The 20,670-nt window shown below is 29.0% G+C and overlaps 2 protein-coding genes across 5 annotated transcripts; one reads left to right on the forward strand and one right to left on the reverse strand.

Annotated features, from left to right (window-relative positions):
• The first annotated feature begins 6,903 nt into the window (after positions 1-6,903).
• Nost (Nostrin) lies at positions 6,904-17,892 on the forward strand. 4 transcript variants are annotated; one of them, XM_085660590.1, is made up of 11 exons: positions 6,904-7,057; positions 7,851-8,127; positions 8,550-8,675; positions 8,846-10,627; positions 14,866-14,954; positions 15,226-15,305; positions 15,618-15,742; positions 16,264-16,728; positions 16,809-17,138; positions 17,226-17,378; positions 17,473-17,892. In XM_085660590.1, the coding sequence occupies exons 4-11, from the start codon at positions 8,984-8,986 to the stop codon at positions 17,890-17,892; spliced, it is 3,306 nt and encodes a 1,101-aa protein (XP_085516716.1). In that variant the 5' UTR covers positions 6,904-7,057; positions 7,851-8,127; positions 8,550-8,675; positions 8,846-8,983. The 4 variants fall into 4 exon arrangements, with proteins under 4 accessions (XP_085516716.1, XP_035739334.2, XP_035739333.2 ...); XM_035883440.2 differs by lacking the exon at positions 7,851-8,127 and having other exon boundaries at positions 6,944-7,057; XM_035883439.2 differs by lacking the exon at positions 6,904-7,057 and having other exon boundaries at positions 7,752-8,127.
• A 524-nt stretch (positions 17,893-18,416) lies between these two features.
• Positions 18,417-20,264, reverse strand: LOC118449190 (phospholipase A1). Its single transcript, XM_035883463.2, has 6 exons — positions 19,659-20,264; positions 19,483-19,586; positions 19,115-19,407; positions 18,942-19,037; positions 18,635-18,880; positions 18,417-18,560 (listed from the first exon to the last, which is right to left on the reverse strand). The coding sequence occupies exons 1-6, from the start codon at positions 20,100-20,102 to the stop codon at positions 18,487-18,489; spliced, it is 1,257 nt and encodes a 418-aa protein (XP_035739356.2). The 5' UTR covers positions 20,103-20,264; the 3' UTR covers positions 18,417-18,486.
• Positions 20,265-20,670: the final 406 nt, after the last annotated feature.

Here is a 20,670-nt window from a genome sequence, read left to right on the forward strand (position 1 = left end):
TGTCTCTTTCGACCCAGTTTTCATCTTTCCAAGGTGGCTAAGAAGAGATCAAGCGAGAGGTAGAAGCTTTTGCTTACGTTTGCAATATATGTAATGGTATATAGGAGTAATAAAATGAAAAGGGAAAGTATACTTGAAGTAAACAATTGGTTATACAGGATATACAGGATGGGCCTTAAAAAATTTCTAGGTGATCTTAATAATTAATGATTCTTTTTTGAGACTATTTAAGGTTTTCCTTTTTTTTTTTTTTCTCAGATTGTAAAACTACAAACACAGGAACTTTCGGCGTCCACTCTGTTTATGCGTGTGTATATATATATATATTGGTTAGATCTTTCTAATTTATAATTACTGGATGAGGAATGATATTAGGATTTTACAAAGTAATTTAAAAAATTTGTCATACTTATAAATTAGAACATTATTTGTTGTTATTATATGATCATGAAAGAAAATTTGAATTGTTATTAATCAAATGGAATGATTCAAATGAGAGACTCAATAGAATGGTGGCAAGAGTGAGAGAAAGATGCAATGACAAGTAATGCCGGTAGACAACGGTGGCGACATTCCTTTGGCGCCTTTGAGGGGCGACCAAACAAACGGTAAATCTGCACGCGTAAACCACATCTCCTCGTCTTTTAACTTAAGTCCCAGGTTAGGTCGATTCGCGGTGACAAGCCTGGAATGTCCGTATTCCTCTTGCTGTTGGTACTGTACCACGGTCATTTCGAAGTGTGAGAAAATGATCGAGGAGAAAGAGATATCGGAGTTCGATGGACTTGGAAAAACTTTATTCTCCATCTTAAAGGTCAATCGATTGTTTCTTCACTGACTACATATTTATACGCTTGGCTAAACGTTTTAATCATGTTATATATTTTCTTATGTAGAATACAATTTGATGAATTAGAATTATTAAAAGTCGGATTGATTAAGGGATAAGATATATATATAAAATTTAGGAAAGAGAAAGGAATTTCTTTAAAATAATTATATAAATAATGGTCTTAACCATTTATATAATTCGATCAATTTTTGTTGGTCCTAAAAAAAAAAAAAAAGAAACAAAAACCCATTATATAATGTGAAAATTAAAACATAATTTAGTATAGTAATCAGTATAACTATTTTATATTAAAAATAAGTATGACTAATATTAAGTAAATATTAACTTAGAAATATGAACTAATATAAGACAAGGTAATAGTGTTGCGTATAAAAGATGGGATAAAAAATTGAAAATTGCAGAAATATATACATATGTTACTTGAAAGTTACATGGCTTTGTAAAGGGTTAACGAAACACTGTTAGAACTACACGAATATATCTATGCATGTTTTACTCTTTTATTTTCTTCTCTTCTTCCGCCCCCCACTTTATACTTTTTGTCATAGCTCGAGTGGATCGTGAAAGGAGTTAGTTCCGGTGGACGGAGCGTTCTTCCGGTTGTTTTATACAGTACCGCTATATATCGTGTCGAGTAAGGTACAATTATAATAATAAAAAGAAAAAAGAAAAAAAAAAAAGAGAAAAAAGAAAGAAAGAAAAAAAAATGAAAGAAATTATTACTACGACTTTTTCCCCTATTTGTTAATATATGTAACTCATAATAGATTTGAGAATTTTTCTTTTGAATTGCTTTTCTTTTTTTTTGATTATTTTTTTTTTTTTCCTTCATACCCATATCATATTTAAAAGAGAGTAAGCATATTGAAGAACATTAACCGTTCGAGAGTATAATAGTCTTCAACTATTATCAGTGCTGAGTAAAAGGAAACAATAAAATTCTACAACATAAACTGTTCTTTCACTCGTAAAAGTCATTGCGCTAAGGTTTTAAAGTAGTACTGTGTTCTAGGAGTCATCATTTTAATTGAATTTTTAGAAAGTAGGTGAGAGAGGCATAAGAAACATTAGTTTGTGTCTCTTTTATTAAGAAAGAATTCAGTTCCTGTAATTTTGTTCCAAACCATGATTTTTCATTAAGAGCAATCTTATAACAAGAAGAAGAAAAAGAAGAAAAACAGAGAGAAGAATATTAATAACTTTTTTAAATATTACCAATAATCATTTGCCAAATAAGATGAACTTGGAAGAAATGTAAAATATGCAATCTATATCTCCGGTGTTTCTCAATCATTACAGTTATCAGATTACGATGTCGATCGTTCTATAAATAATACGATTCAAACAATAACATTACTCTAATATTAAAAATAATACAAATCTTCAACTTATTTTTTTATCTTCTAATTTACTTTGATCGTGTGTCGAATTTTGAAGATTCACAAATCAAATAATAATGAATAAAAATTATCTTATAGAAAAGTATAGAATGATAATGGCAGATAACAAATATATAAATCGTTTTCATATTATTGTATTATATACATACATATACAATATATATATATATATTTATTATATATATATACAATATATATATATAAAACGCGTTAAAAAGAAAAAAAAAACAACACAAGTGTTATTTCTCAACGACGAATCATTAAACGCAGTGGATAACTTGCGATAAGCTTGTGCAAGTGTATTAACCATCGAATTATCGTATTATCTACACTCACTTTCTGTCCTGAACAAGCAAGTATTATAAGCGTAATTCTTGTCAGTGTGTTCGAAGCGTCATATATAGACGTTTCATATCAACGTTCGATTTCCGGCATGGATTTTCCATTAAAATTGTTTAACCTGTACCCCTCTCTAATTTCTTCGTTTACTACTACATCGCAAATATTTTTTCATTTCTTATCGTTTATAACCTGATAGAGATAAAAAAAAAAAAAAAAAAAAAAAAAAAAAAAAAAAAAAAAAAGGAAAAGAAAAGAAAAGAAAGAAAAAAAGAAGAAGAAAAAGGAGAAGAAGAAGTAATAATAACAAGTCTGCCAGTGCGTACAATAACGTTAGTATCGTCAACGTGAAAAGGTGTAGAATCTTCTTTTCTTTTTTTTTTAATTTATTTTTTTTTTATTTTTGCTCGAGTTTATTCCCCGAAAATTTTTTACCCGTATGTGTACATCGTAAATTTGTATTTGTAAGAAGAAAAGTGGAAAGAAATGTTTCCGGTTACACGTCATTGGCTTGCATCTTGCATACAAGCTAAACTCTCCTCCCTCAACGTCTACGTAAGTCTTCGCAAAAAAGTTCTTCTTCGTTACAATATATACATGGATATATTATTGACGTGGTTGTTGGTTGAACCGGATGCCTGCCATGTGTTTAAAGTTCGTGGACATTTGATAAAAATGGCGTTTTATTAGGGGGTTGAGGATGGGAGGATGGTCAGACTAGTAGTAAGTCAGGTCTTAGGTTTCTTTATTTTAATCGGAATATACTTCATATATTTTCTTCGTATTGTTAACTTTTTTCTTTTTTTTTTTTTTCTTTTCAATTATCATTCGATTTAAATTCAATGATAATTAAGAATTATTAATAAATGATTGACACATTCTATATGTTTATTGTTTCGTTTCAGGATGGGCTACAACTTTTTAGACAATTTGAAAAATCAATTATTTTTTTTTCTAATTTTTTTTTTTTTTTTTTTCTTTTTTTTTTTAATCGTAAAACTGCAAGTTTTAAAACTTATGACCAATTTAAAGAGTATTGGCTCATTCTACACGTAAAACTTTGATATATTTTAATTTATTTTGATTACGTAAACAATTTCGTACACGTGGGGCAATCCTTTAAGACGTCATATTGGTAATTATAATTTTACGAGAGACAAATTGCTTTCAATCGGTTTATTGGTTTTCTGAAATAGAGTCTAGATTTGATGATATATCACGGGGCTGTTTTAATAATATGCGTATAAAAATGTGAATATTTAAAGTTTATAAGAGAGAGAAAGAGAAAAAAAAAATAAGAAGTTTTCTCGGCGTATGACATTTCAAGTGTCGAACTGTGTGTGCTTGTTTATTCGGCTCTCACGAAAGAGCAGGAAGAGAAACTGGTTGGTTCGTGAGTATATTGAACTCGTATATTCAACATATGCAATCGATCGCCGGAAACTTGAAAAATTTTTATCCAACTTTTTTTTTAAAACAAAATCTTTTAAGATTTCCCCTATTTTAATAACGCAACCTACGTGTATGTCCGAAAGTTGTTCGACAGAGCTTGTTTTAACTTCGATTGGGAATGGTAATCGATGAAAAATCGAATAATTTTCGTCTATAACATTCTACTGCAATGAACTTTTTTTTTTTATTTTAATACAAAAATTAATTACTCGACTGTTTTTAATAAGTTGATCGTTTTTTTTAATTATAAAATGAAATTAAAATATAATTTATCTAAAACATAATTTTTGATATTCCATTAATAATTTAACTTAACAAAATTCGACTCTTATCAAGATCAATCGAGGAACAATATTATTATTATTGTTTATGTAACAATAAGTTCATTTATAATATTTGAAAATAAATATCTTATGAATGGAGTTCATATAATTGGACAAGATTATTCTATATAATAGGAAACTTTTGTCACTTATATTATAATTACACAAGTCAAAATATATGAATTAATCTTTAAAATGATCGATCTTATTTTATTATAATTTACATTATCATCATCATCATCATCATCATCATCGTCGTCGTCTTCGTCGTTGTCGTACATCCAAGACAATAAATTTTATTTAAAAATCATAAATTTTCGTATTATCCAAATTTTTCTTTTGACACTTTCTTATTGAAGACACACCAAGATCATAATACAGTGTGACCGAAATAACTGAAATAATGTCGTGAAGTTTAATTTTGAGAAAACGCACGTGCGAATATTTTCGTCAGCAATGAGAGAAATGGATACAGAGAGAAAGAGAGAGAGAGAGAGAGAAAGAGAGAGAGAGAGAGAGAGAGAGAGAGAGAGAGAGAGAGAGAGAGAGAGAGAGAGATGTATATATATAAAAAGAAAGGGAAGACAACGAAGTACATAGACGACGAAAGGAGGAGAAGAGAGAAGAAAGCTAAATATACTCTGTGAGAGCAGAAAAGGCAAGATCCCCCGCCTAGACGGTCGCTTGCTTTGCCTGCCTTTAACTATCCGTCGTTCTTACCATTCGTCGTTTTCTCGCTTCGCTCGTCGCAACTCTAATCTTCTCGTCATCAAAGTTCTCGCGATTATTTTCGAATAAAATACTTCTATATATATATATATATAGATTTACTTTTTTAAATAAGTAATTTCATATTGATTCGATGCTTAATGAAAGATTACATTCAAACGGATGCCGTCAATAATCGAATCGAAAAAGAACGTTGTTCGTCACGCGAGAGAAAAAGAAAGTGAATTGGCGGGAAATTCAAAATCTACAAAATTTTCTAATTATTAATTTATCGAAATAAATAAATTCTTTAAAAATAAAATTTTTTTTTTTTTTTTTCTTCATTTACTTTAGATCAAAGTGCAATGAGTGTTGTTACTTTTATTTTTTCTTTTTTCTTTTCTTCTAAACTGTTTAACTTTTGAGTAATTAAATGTGCGCGAGAATTCGATCGATGAGAAATTTAAGATCTTACGATAATCTTCTAATTGATAATTTGTCGAAATAAATCAATTATTTTTTTTTCTAAATCAAAGTTTTAAAGAGTGTTACTTTTTTAATTGAATCTAAGTAAGTGATTAATTGTGTGTGTATGTATGTGTGTGTGTGTGTGTGTGTGTTTGTTGATTGGTACGGGAAATTTGAAATTGTGAAATATTTCGTCCGGTCGATCGTATATCTAATTATCGAGATATTTTCTTTCCCTTTTTTGTTTTCTTTTCTTTTTGTTCAATGGATCCTTTCATTGGGATAGAAAACTGCACGAAGAAGAAGACCAGCTGGTAATTTCGAACGTGGAAAGAAGCCCGTTCGAAGCACGAACGAGGAGAGGGTCAGCTTTATTCGATTACCCGATGACGTGCTCCTTCGTGTGTGAGAGAAAAGTTTCTCAAGAAATTTTGCTTGTATCTCTTTTTTCTTTTTCTTTTTTTTTTTTTTTTTTAATTTATTTTTGTAAACTTATCGATGAGAAAGTTCCTAAGTTTCACAGCGCTCACATTTCTTTTCTTTCTCTTTCTTTCTCTCTCTCTTTCGAATCAATCGTGTTCGGGTAATTATACGTGAAGTGTGACTTATCTCGTGGGAAATAATAAATGTTATAAATAATATTGCGTTGGAAAAACAATATACATAATCTTATTACACAAAAATTAAAAAGGTTATCTGGCCTAATTATATCGTCAATTATGATGTTCATTATAATTGATCGTAAAAATGATAAATCTTATTGAAATTACCAATATTATTATCAAGATACATACGTATATAAATTGACTAAAATCGTGTTTTAACAAGATCTATGCTTGAAGAAAATTGTGTGTAGGACTTTATGAAGGATTGTGATTAATTCATAGCGAAGGATATAATATATGTCTAACTGACAAGAAAGTAGCCTTGAGAGATAAGAATTCGACAAATTTATGTCGTATATCTTTTAAGTCGCACGTTAGCATTCTTGGTAAATAAAAGATTCCAGGTGATCGATGGATGTATTCAATTCAATATTTCATTATGCAATTTTTCTTGTAATATTTTTATATAAATTAACCTAATGGATATTGGAAAATATTTCTATTAAAAATTGTAATATATTTTCAAAAGAAAAATTCACTTTGGAAAAATTTCATAAGCTATGTGTGCGTCGAATAAAAAAGAAAAAAAGAAAAAAAGAAAGAAAAAAATAATTCAGATATCAATATGGCGGTCGTCAAGTCTGAGAACGTTTTCACGAATGCATACACGTACTCACACTTACGCATGTGTGGATGTGTAGGTGTGTGTGCGTATCTACATAGAAGAAATACAGCGTGCAGCGTCCGCATGGGAGTTGTGCAATCGCGACGCGCGTACACGCGACGTAATACGGATATAATTGTTGAACACGATTGTATAATACGGCTTCGAATGTGAATCCAGTCATTGCCGGAACGTCGTTCCGATGTCATGCTCAGTGTTATTCGTCCCGACATTTTGTCACATTCGTGAGTCCGACGTGCTAAATTATATTTCTTTTGTGTCTCTTTTTCTAGTCTTTTCTTTAACTTCTTTGGTCTTTTTCTTTCTTTGTTTTTTTTTTCTTTGTTTACTTTAAATATCGTAGATAATTCGGTTGTTGAAATATCAACGAAAGCTTGATGTGCGATTAATATATTTAACATTGCACGATTAATATTATTATATTACGTCTGTATCTCGTACGTTGCATTAGTTGATTCGTAAATACTTTTTTTTTTTTTTTTAGACGAAGTATACAATTATATCAACGAAATATTTTATTTCCGAAAACAAAAAAGAAATTGATTAGATTCGCGAATTAAGTGTTATTATTAATGAAAGAGAGAAGGAGATCAAAATGATATATTTGTAATTGTTCTGTTTCTTTTTCTTTAGCTTTCTCATTGTTATTGTTAATTATTAATTTTTTCTTTTTTATCTAATATTTTAATTACTACAAAAGAGAGATCGTAAAAAGATAAAATCTGATTAGTTGCAACAAGAAAATCTTTAACGTTGAACTGAGCTAACATAGAGATAAGTTAGCCCATCTCACCCCCTCCCTCTCTCCCTCCCTCCTTCCATCCTCTCTCTCTCTCTCTCCCTCTCTCTCTCTCTCTCTCTTTCTCTCTCTCTCTCTCCCTCTCTCTATCTCTCTCTTTTGAGGTGAATCCATCGGAAGAACAATAAATTTGTGAAAAGTAGAACGCGCGCTTGAAACTGTTCGTGTCTCCTCCACGGTTTACATAATCCAATTCTATCGTAGAACTTGTTTTATAGTGTCGATGGTGTAGAATAGAAAATCGCGATGTTTCATCGTGTAAAAAAAAGAATAAAAGAGAAAAACTATGACGAAAGAGAAAGAAAAAGTGAATCGTCGATAGGATTGAACGTCATCTTCGTTTTAAGCGAATCCTATTGATCGTAGACGAGTTTTTACGATCTTGAAATATTTAAATCGCTATATATCGTCGTTACATTCTTCATTCGTTCTGTTTTCATCGAAGAGCAGCCTACGAATGAGCTAAATGGGCGTGCGTGACATCATGTTTACATAGTAAATGTTATTTACTTTCCGTGTTAGCCAAACGTTAATGATCAATAATAATCGATTTTAACTGGAAGAAAATAATTTCTTTCTGTTTTTTTTATCTTTTATATATATATATATATATATATATATATATATATATATATATATATATAAATTTTCTTTGTTTTTATTCTTTTCTCTTAAATTCATTTGTTTAATCATTAAGTTTAATATTTGATCAATGCGATTAGATTGTGAAATTAGTATCATTATCGAGGAACCTTGAAAGTTTCTCTTTGTCTGTACCGATGGAAATAAACGTAACGTTTTGTCCTTTGATTAATAACGGAAACGGATAGGATTTATTTATTTCGGAAAAGAAAAAAAGGAAAAAAAAAAATAGAAAGAAAAACGATGCGTCGAAAAGAATTAACATTGTGTTCTAGATCGAAACACGAACTTCGCTAGAGCGTAACCTTCCCATGAACGGATTCTTCGATGTCGAAGAGAAAACAACGTTTGCTACGGGAGAAAAGTTTCACGAATCTACTCGGAAATACTTTCTATAATTTGTAGGATACATACATACATACATACATACATACATACATATATATATATATCTATATATATATATATGTATATATATATATCTATGTGAAGATTCTTTTCGAGAAAATTATTTAATATATTTTTGTAATTTTTCTTTCTTTTCTTTTTGTGCGTGAAAAATATGACGAAGTTATTCGATGGACTTTAAATCGAGTGAATTTTTGAAGTGATACTTGATATGAAAAACGTCTTGGGATGGAAGAAAAGATACTTGTGAAACTTGTTTTTTTCTTCCTCTATTGGATAATTGGATTTCTTTGAAATTGAAATGAACGAGGTGCGTCATGTCTGGACGAGCTTACGATCATCATCGAAAAGCTCGACTTTGAATTCTTTAAATATGAATAACGAAAATAATCGAGTTTCAACTACAACTTGGTATGACATACCAGCACCAATAATAATACATTGTCGTGATTTCCGTGAGAACGAAGTTGTTATGATTAATGAGAAAATGGAAGATCAAAAGTGTCAAGAAGATAATGAAAGACCTACGTCAGTTTCCTCGATCGTTTCGAATGACAAAATTCACGTCGAAGAAGCATTGTACGAAAACAATATGGATATGGTTATACATGAGAATTCGAAAGATATTAAAGATGAATCGAGATTATTAAAGATTATCTCTAACGATTTGAAAACTACCGTAGAAACATCGTTGGAGGATAAAAATAAGGTACACAGTAGTAGCGTTGAATTAATGGCAACGACTTTTGTGAAAACCGACGAGCACGGAATGCCAACGATAAGTTTCAGCTTTCTTCAAGGTGATGAATTACTTGAAAGGAATACTCAAGAGATAGATGAAATTTCATTGGAAGATAAAAATGATAATATCGAGGAATCGATTCTGGATCGATTGTATGATTTTCCTAAAAAATCTTCTAATATCGATAATGATAACGAAACGTTGACAAAGGAGAACGAACGTAAGATCGAAGAAAATTCTGATAATGCAATTGCCGAATTATATGATAAACCGAAAAGATTGTCCAGTAAAACAATAATTGACGTTGCGAAAAAATCGGATAACGATGTAACCGATAAGGAGATTATTATTATCGAAAGAAAATTTACTCGTACAGCGAACAGATCACATGGATCATCCGTTAGATCCTTGAAATTGAGAAAACATCAGAAGACTTCTGAAAGTGATACAGGAATTACTTCGACGTCTGGTTGTTATTCGGATCCTGAATGCTCGAATGATACTGCGTCTAATGTATCACATAGTCGTATTAGATCAGAGAAACGTAAGTTGGGTAAGGCTTGGGGTAAAATGAGGAATTGGTTAAGAGACGAGAAGAGTAAGCTCAGTGAAGTTATTCAGCGACACGCTCGAATGCAAAACGTCGGTGCGATGATCACTGACCTTAACGATGATCATGATTTATCTTTCAAGGACACTAAGTTGAGCAAGGGCAAGAGATATGCTTCTTATGATTTAACAAAAGCACGAACCCAAGAATTAGGTTCTATAACGAGAGTCGAAGAGTTTGGTTTATCTACGATAACAAAGGAGACCAATGAGGAACATGATAATAATTCATCGAACGTAAACAGACGTTCGAATTCAGGCTCACCAAATTCAGATAATAGAATTTTCATCGATGATATCAATCCGGAAGATAAGATGTTCGCAAATAGAAGGACCGCATTTTGTAAGACCGCTAGCTCGGATGATATCCTTGGTAATGGAAAGAGGAATTCGCTTCTACCTGTCTCGTTCAGCATGGACAAACTCTGTTCCGATACGGAGAATGATGAGACTTGTGTTGCTAGTGCCGAGCTCGAAACGACAAGGGATCGAGCTGGGAAAGGCGGCATGATTAAGAGGAGAATGTTGGGGTCAATCAGAGGGTTAATGGCCTCCACTCATCTCTTACAGACGACCAACGATATTCACGAAGAGGTACAATCGTATCCTAGTTTTTCAATCTGATATCTACCTACATCGATCTCCTACGTATAATTAAATATTTTTTTCTTCCCCTTACCTACCGCCCCTTCACTTTTTTTTTTTAAGGAACATCTTCATAGAGAAAAAAAATTTCGCTCAAAAAATGCGTTTTATCTGGTACAAAAATCTGTTAGAAGATACGGCACTGTGTCAGAGATAGATATCCTTGAATCAATATCTACGTAATTTTTACCATTAGCCATTGCACTATACGTTCGATCATTATCCTGTATTTTAATCATGCGAATATATGTAGATAACTATGATTCACTATATCCGCTAGAAGCACGATCTCTCTAACTCACATACAGAGTTTATAAGTGACGGGATACTGTTGTTCCCTCCTCCACTTACAATCAGACACCATTTAAATCGACGTCACATGGACGATCCATTCGATCGTAAACCATAGAACGTATGTATGTAAATATATACAATGTTTTACATATATACGTACATATATATATATATATATATATATATATATATATATATATATATACGTGCATAAATACTGTAGGAATAATTTTTATCCAATTTACTTTTATTTATTTTTCTTTTCCCATAGATTTTTATGTCGATTTACTATTTTCTTCTTTCTTTTTATTTTTTTATTTTTTTATTTTTTTAATTATACAGTTTTTTAGGAACTACTTTTATTCCATTGGAAAAATAATAATAAAAAGAGGTTTTTATAAAAAATAAAAACAAGAATAATAGTAATAGCAATAATAATAATAGTAGTAATAATAATAATAATAATAATAATAATAATTTTTAATGAGGGGAGAAGAAAACAAAAGCCGCCATTTCGTTAAATTGTTAAGAAAATGATGAACCATCGATAAATCTATGGCAAAGTGTAAATAAGCGAAATGGCCTTTCGCTTTTTCCGCGAAGTGCTATCGGACCTTTCACTTTTACGAAAGTCCGTGTGATCGTATTGCAAAATGGGTATCTTACGGTATTATTCACCTAACTGCTTCCCTTTTTTTTTTTTTTCTTTTCTTCCTTCCTTCCTTCCTTTCTTTTTTTCTCTTTCTTTTCTTCCGGTGAGAATATACACTGCGATTTAAATTTAATAAACAACATTTTATCGCTTTTATCTTATTCCGATAATTTTATATACCATTATTCTCTACTTCCGACATCATTTTTCTATATTGTTGTAATACTTTCGAAGAGTTCAACATCCGTATTTGTGTTATATAATTGTACATACAATTGGTATGAATATCAAAAACTATTATGTACTTTAATAATATTGTTAGCTTTTTGTAAAAATCTTTACAATTATTTTGTTTAAATTTAATTATAAACTAAAAAAAAAAAAAAAAAAAAAAAAAAAAAAAAAAAAAAATCTCTTTGATAATAATATTAATCACTTCCGCAAACAATTATATGAACTTTGTCTATAAACGAATGTCAATTTCTATTTAATTCTAAATAATTACTTAGTACATTAACATTACATAAGTACTTCATATTTTTTCCTCAAATAATTTTTTTCTTCTTTTCTTTTCTCTCTCTCTCTCTCTCTCTTTTTTTTTTTTTTTTGATCTTGCAAATGGATTTCTAAGTCATCGCAGATTTTCGTTTAGTCTTACTTACTTAGAAGACCTTTTACCGCACGAGAGAAATGGTAGTAACATACATAAATCTAAGTGCCGAGGTATCTCTCTAAGCAAAGTCAGTCAGTTAACTACGATGGCAAGTACGGTGTACATGGAAAGTGTGGGAAAGTTGTAGCTTGGAGAAAATAGCCGACTTTGTTTTAATCGTGCGCACGCGCGTACAAACCACCCGTGCGTATTTATGATTATTCGATGATTATTATTATGATTTTTTTAGAGAATATTATTTTTTTTATGTGTTTTTAAATTGCACTCATATTTTTTTTTTTCTTCCAACAATTTCGGGGCACTATATAGAGAAAAAAATTTTTATATTTATTGTCAATAATTCTTGTTGTTGTTGTTGTTGTTTTTTTTTCTTTTTTTATAATTTCTTTTACTTTCTTTATTTTTTATATAAATATTTTCTTTCTCTAAATATATTTCTAAATATATATTTTATTATTATTATTATTATTATTATTATTATTATTATTATTATTATTATTATTATATTTATATAACTGATCGTATTTAATAAATATATATCTTTTTTCTTTTTTTTTTTTTTTATAGAACGAATGTGGAATGGATATGGAAGATTAAATATTTTATAGAAAATAGATAGAAAAATTAATAGAAAGTTCTTTCAAATAAATTCATTCACGATATAGAACTTCATAATATATCGTCATATGGCAAAAAGAAAATAAAATTCTCTCTCTCTCTCTCTCTCTCTCTCTCTCTCTCTCTCTCTCTCTCTCTCGAATAGACAGTGTCCGAAAAGGCCACTGCTCTGATTTATAAGACTTTTATCACATATTACAACACACAAGCAGGAACGTGTTCGTTAATGAGGCTCGCTCTATTCCACATGGGGGTCATGTCGAATATCGTATTTATCATAGATAATTAATGCGAATAAATCTGAAGTTTTAAAGATCGAAACGATTTATAATAAATCGTTCCTTTTATAAACCCATATTTTCTCTTTCCATATATATATATATATACGTTATTTTTATAAAATGTTATAGCTCGAAATTGTAAAATTATACATTTTTAAATAATTTTTATTCACTTTTACTTTTATGTAGGTGGTTCCTTCAAAATTTAGATTACATTTACATATTCAGATATGTTTTTCGAATTGGCTATACCAAGATAGCGCAGAACATTAAATCACGTTGAGTCGTAAATTTTCTTAGTGGACCGAAGAGAAAGAAGAACACACACACACACACACACATATATATATATATATATATATATACATATATATATTTGTGTACTGTTTTATAGATAAATGTGTGCGAGAGAAATTGACGTATATATGTATTTCTCATAGAAGTATGTGAAATTGAGTGCCTAAGAAAGCACTTTCTGTAATTTCCACTCTCCCTTCTTCACCCTTCCCCATATTTCTATATTTCTCTTTTTAAGAAATAATAGAAAAAAAAAAAATAAAAAAAAACAAATATAAGAAAAGAAACGGGGAGTCGATTTTCTATCGAATTTGTAGAGTCAAAGTAGAATTTTAAAACAATATGATTGTTCTTCTGACTTCTACGATTTCACTGTAGTAAACCAGTGAAAACGTGTATGAGATAATAAAAGCGAAAGCAAACTATAAAAAAAAAAAAAAAAAAAAAAAAAAAAGAAGAAGAAGAAAAAAGTAATGCACAAGTATATGAAATTGTTGAAAAATATAGTATGGTTGAAAAATATCAAAGTATGGTTGAGAAATACATAGCTACTTTTTTTATTTTTTTTTTTTTTTAGAAGACAAAACATATGTATTTAATATGCAGAAATAAAAATGATCTTCCTACATTATTATATTTAATTTAAACAATTTGGAGTTCAAGTATTTTGGAATTTTTTCAATTCTATAATTTAATTCTTTTTTAATTGAAGAATCGTATTAATGTCTTCTCATTCGATTGTCTAATTGAGTCATAATTTCTGATATTATTATATCCTATATGGAATTAAACAATTATTATATATAGATTCTTGAAAAAGAAATAAAAAAAAAATAAAAAAATAAAAAATAATCTGAACGAGGTTACGAACGCGTGTCTTTTGATTCAGGTGTCTTTCCTTGACATTTAATTAATTTCCATTCACCATCGTTTCGATTATGGCTTTTTTTTTTTTTTTTTTTTTCTTCAATTTTTTTCCTTTTCACGTCAGTGAATAATAAGTAAATAATAAGTAAATTTCTTTACGTGTGCTTACGTCTTTATGCAAGCACCGCGTTACCGTATTAATGAGCCGGTTTTGACCTTCTTAGATTCTAACTCGACCATGGTGGAAACTTATCTAACGATTGAGAACTAGATTATTACTAATCATTTTTTTTTGTTCTTTTGGAAGTCCGGTTAGCCGTATTGCAAAAGCATAATCAAATTCAGAATGCCCTTAGTTCAAAATTTATTCTTGTTTTATGTGTTATTTAAAAATCTGAATTTTTCCTATTGATAATTTTTTTTTCCTTTTTTCATTCGATTAACAACATTTTTTATTTCATTCATTCATTCATTCATTAATATTAATATTTGTTTGTTTGTTAAGGGCGGCCAAAGTGGATTTGAAGATATTCGAAGATATGTTAAACAAGGTGGAGATTTTTGCAAAGAGTTGGCTTCGATTCTTCATGAAAGGTATGATTCTTTATGAAAGTTATTATTTTGATGTGTAATTATTTGTAATAAATGCAAAATAATTGTGCATACACGCATAATAAATCAAAGTTGCAAATCATATTGTCATATTTTATGATATGATTATAATATTCTTAATGAACAAACTCAAGTACTCGTATTTTTATATATATATATATATATTTTTTTTTTTTATATAAACATACAAAATATATATACATGTATAGAAAAATGTAATTTAAATTTGTTTAATTTCTTTCTTATTGATTAGGGCTGAACTGGAAGCTACGTATGCTAAAGGGCTAAGTAAATTGAGCAGTAAATTAACTAAGGCTTGTTCCAAAGATCAAAGTAAGTAAAAATTATTTTGATATTTTTCTCTCCAAGAGAATTATAGAAAAGAATTATTTATTATTATAACTTCTTGAAAATTATTTAATATATTATGGTATTAATTATTTAAAAAAAAAAAGACAAAAAATTAAGCTGTATATATTTTTTTGTCAAATAATTTTTTTTTTTAATTATACGAATTTATTAAAAATTTTTAACATACGTACATGCACATCTTTCACATATATATATATATATATATATATATATATATATGTATATATATATATATATATATATATATATATACTTATTAATTTATTTACGCAGGTGGAAACAGCAATGGAGGTGTGAACGAGGCATGGAGGTGTGTCGGAGAAGAAATGGAAGCTGCTGCTGAAGCCCACAGAGTATGGGGCATTGCGTTAGGCGAACAATTAGCAAAACCGTTGAGAGTAAGTTTTATACATAGATATATAATTATTCGATCGTGAAATAAGCTGAGTTATATATGTAGGTGCTGAATGACGTCATCTTCTACATAAATTCTATCGCGTTTTACAACGATTACGACATTTTCAATTTCTAAAACTCTGCTGCAATTTATTCTCCATTCTTCTGTATAACGTTAAGGACTTATCTAAAACGTACATATTTTACAGATAGATTTTGTTTGAATAAAGAAAAGTAAAAAAAATTATTCGGTGAAATTCAGTTCGATGAAGTTGAAGATTATTGTTTATTAAAAAAAAAAAAAAAAAAAAAAAAAAAATAAATAAATAAATAAATAAATAAATAAATAAATAAATGAAAAAACAGATAAAACATTTACGTTTATAACAGATAATTTGTTAATTGTAAAATATTACAAATATATTAAAAGCATTCTAATGAAGTAAATATTTTAATGTTAACAGTTATGATTTATTATCATTTTAGAATTTAATTGATATTTATTAAAAATGAATGTTCATAGGTGGGCGTAGCAGAGGCTCAAGGTCGCTCAAGAAAATCAATTGAAAATTCTGTGGACAAAGCATTAAAGTCTCTACAGGAATGGCGTAACATTGCTTCAAAGACCAAGAAGCAAAGTTTTGCTTGTGCAAGAGAGAACGAAAGGCTGCAGGATTTGGCAAGATTGCAATCTATCAGTCAAAGCCAACAAAATAATAATAAATCATCTAATCACCATATGACAGAAAAAGAAGCGAATAAATTAGAAGCTAGGAGACGAAAAGCTGAAGATTCTTCTCGTAGAGCTGATACAGAATTTTACACTGTTAGCGTAAGAGCTGAAAGAGCTAGATTGGAATATGAAAGTACGGTAAAAAAAGGATCTAAACAAATGGAACTCCTTGAAGAAGAACGTTTGAGTGCCTTGAAAGATCTTGCCAATGTTTATTTGGCACATTTGCAAGCACTTGCTCCTCGTCTACAGCAGGTAAAAAAATTCCTTCATTATTATATCCATAATATCGTTTTATAATTTTATTATTAATTTGTAATTCAATGTTTTTTTAGAGTGCTGATCGTTTATCTACACCCATACGAAATTGTAATGTATCTCAGGATGTGGAAATTTTGAAGAATCTTATACGTAGAACAGAAAGTAATGATACAGTAAATGCAGAACAATTACTTCCAGATTTTTATGCGGAACATATAACGTTAGCAATGAACAGAGAACGACGAAAACAATCATTAGTTAGAATTTTGCATTTAATAAGACAAGATCTAGAAAGAGAAAGGCGAGGAAGAGAAGGATTGGAAACTTTACATAGAGCTTTTATCAAGACACCTGCATTCGCAGCTGATGAAAGTACACAAAATGTTACAGACAAATTACATCATGTAAGTATAAAAAAAAAGGAATCTACAATACCTATTATATATTTTTTCTAATCAATTATTCCTCTTTTTTTTTTTTTTTTTGTAAAGATGCGTTCTATGCTACTATATTTGGAAGCTGCAAGATATAAAGTTGGTGGGACATTAGCAGAAGTTGAAGGTAGCAAAAGGAACAAGCATCCTTTAGCAGAACACATATTAGTTTCTAGAGATAAACAAGGACTTCAGCAAAGTGTTCTCAAGGTAAGAAATAATATAAAAATCTTTACAATTATTATATGAACATCTACAAAATAAATATGTTATTATTATATTTAAATATTAATAATTTTTCTAGATTCCTTCTTGGGCAAGGAATGAATCTTTTGAGATACAAGATATTGATGACGAAATAGATGTACATTTAGTAAAAGGACATGAAACTGAGAACCGAGACTGGGCGGATAGAACGGCTGGTGATGGTAATTCAGAAAATCCACCGGATGAAGAAGATTTTAGTGATTTCGATGAATTCAGTAGTCATTCAGAAGACAATAATAATCAAGACGTTGATGTTACGGTTGTAACACCTAAGTCAGATAGTACGGAACAGTGCAGGGCAATATATCATTATGCTGCAAATCTTAATGACGAATTAAGTCTGAATCCTGGTGACTTAATAACTGTTCATCAAAAACAAGCAGATGGCTGGTGGATAGGTGAATGCAAAGGACGAACTGGTATATTTCCTGCTACATATGTCCAAGTAATACATTAAAGGATATTATCTATCACACAATGTATTTTGATGATTTTTTTTTTATCAAATACCAAGGAACAAAGTGCCAATGATTAAAAATTAAAACGGCGATGTAAACGCACAAAACACGTGATTAAACCATAATTAGCTCAACATATAAAATTATATTAATGTTACCAACCATGTTATTAGAATATAACAGGTACTTATGCTGTAACAATTGTTAATGTCCTTACGCAATTTGTTTTCTTTACATTTATCATAATATAATTTAAATGATTTTATAGCGCTATGAGCTAACTGGTTAAATCCTTTGTCATTAGAAATTGTATATAAAATAATATAAATGTTGCCAATTGTAAATATTAGTCAAAAAATAATTTAAATGCGATACGTACAAGTATAAACGCTATATATAAATAGTATTTTTAAGATAAAAAATGCATTTATTTACGAAAATAATATCTGTATATATGTTATGACCTTTTCATTGTTTCTCATTATTCATGATGCCCCTATTATGGACTTTGTCCGTAACATATATAATAAAATTACGTATTTCTCTCTTTCTTTCTTTCTCCCTCTCTCTCTCTCTTTCTCTCTCTCTCTCTTTTAATCCTGAAGCTCATCAATATAATCGATTTTCAAATGTGTTTTTATTTCTTTTGGTAATTCTGTTTCATTAACTAAAATAATCACATTAATTTTATTATATGTATATTAAAAGTTTATCATATTAGCAATTTGAAATAATATTTACCACAATATGGTGTACTATTTGAAGTAATTAGAAAAAAAGTTCCACGTTGAGGATAATTCTCTGCTTTAATTCCCATTTCAATGCAATTATCTTCGTTACATGATTCAGACATTATTTGTTTTATATTTCTATATGTCAAGTCCCAATGATGTGACCAGAAACTACAATTATTCATAGAAGTTAATAAAAGAGATTCAGTAAGATAAACATAAGAACGACCATGACTGCATATTGCTTGTTGAATAACTGAAAATAAATAATTTCTTTCATATTATAAAATTATTTAAAAAAAGTTATATTATCTTACATGTTTGAGGAATAGGTAAATAGCCAAAGATCGTTCTGTTGGATTCAGAACAACCTGGTTGATATTGGCCTCCATTAGGATAGAAATCTACGTGACCTTGGCATATTAATTATTAATATATTAGAACTTTACATTACTAATAAAAAATAAACTATAACAAATATATAACAAACCAATAGGCTCTGGTAAACCTAAGCCAAGATTGGAGAGTAATTTTCCATTAGTATGAATTATATCAACAAATGGTGCATCTGTTTTATCCAAATGAATAGATGAATCTGTATTTCTGAAACATGGCTGTGCTGGATCTAGACCAGTGATTCTATGTATTATCCAATTACTTTCTTTTTTCTTAAATTCTTTTGCAGCAAAGCCACAAATATGTGCTCCAAGACTATGTCCAATTAAATGTATAGTACCCCAATTAGATGTAACTTTTGTTGCATTTACGATATGTTCTAAAAATCTTTATAGACAAGAATATTATTTATCAAATTAATTATTATAGATGTTAGAAATGAATCATTTATATGCAACATACTTTGCAATTTGATGTCCAACTATTTTAGTATTGATGGCAGCTTTATAATAATTCCACGTATTACCTTCTGCACTCCAATCCACGATTATTACATTAACATCATTCTATTAAATATAGAAACAAGATAAATATATGAAATATGTTTTTATTAAAATAATAAATTTGTTCTACAATACCCATTTAAGAAATGCTTCCTCCATTTCAGTAATCCATTTCTCATTGCTGTGAGATAAAAATCCATGTACTATTATAATAGTTCTACGTTCAATTTTAAAATCTGTCCATTCCAAACCAAACTGTTCACCAATATACACTTGTACTCTGTTCGGCTGATTTCTTGATGATAAAAGAAATTGAATATCTAATAACTTTAATTCATTAGCTTTGTCAGAAAAAAACCATGCTAAAACAATAGCAACTGTTTTTCCTAAACCAAAACAATCTATTTCTTTATTATTAGACATAAAATTTACTAAATCATCACGGACTTTGTCTACCCATGTATAAGTAAAATCTGATAAATTTTTATTTAACAAATTTGTTCTATTATTGTTCAAACAGGCGCAATTCATGATTAAAACATTATTTAATGCAATTGCCAATACTATATATAATAACATTATAATACTGATATTGAACACTTTAGGCACACACAAAAAATATATGTATTTAAATTAACTTTATTAACATTTCCACGGCAAAGCTTTTTGGGATATATCTTTAATTATTTTATGAATATATATATATATATTTTTTTTTATATTTTGAATATAATTAGAATATTATAGAAATTAATAGAATAATATAAAATAATATAATACGTTTGAAAATTACAGAGTGATACTCATTACATAGTTTGATTTGAACTGAATGTATGATTCTTTTCAACTGGGAAGCAATTAGTTATTTGTAATGGATTTAATTATTTCTATCTCCTATATTCTAAATAAACATGAGATAAAAGGTTCGATATAGAGGCGATCAAATACACGTGATACTCGTTGTGAAAGATATTAAAATAATGACCTTTCATATTATGAATATAAAATCAGAATTTATCATTATCATAAATTCAATGATAAGGCATGTCATGTAAATATAAACAGTAAACATAAAATAACCTTAATAACTTTCTTTGTTACATCGTTTGATTAATCTATATATTGTAACATTTTTTTTTTATTAATA

This window comes from Vespa mandarinia, chromosome 12 (assembly GCF_050613455.1).
Source record: "Vespa mandarinia isolate Hongniang chromosome 12, ASM5061345v1, whole genome shotgun sequence".
Classification (NCBI taxonomy): domain Eukaryota; kingdom Metazoa; phylum Arthropoda; class Insecta; order Hymenoptera; family Vespidae; genus Vespa; species Vespa mandarinia.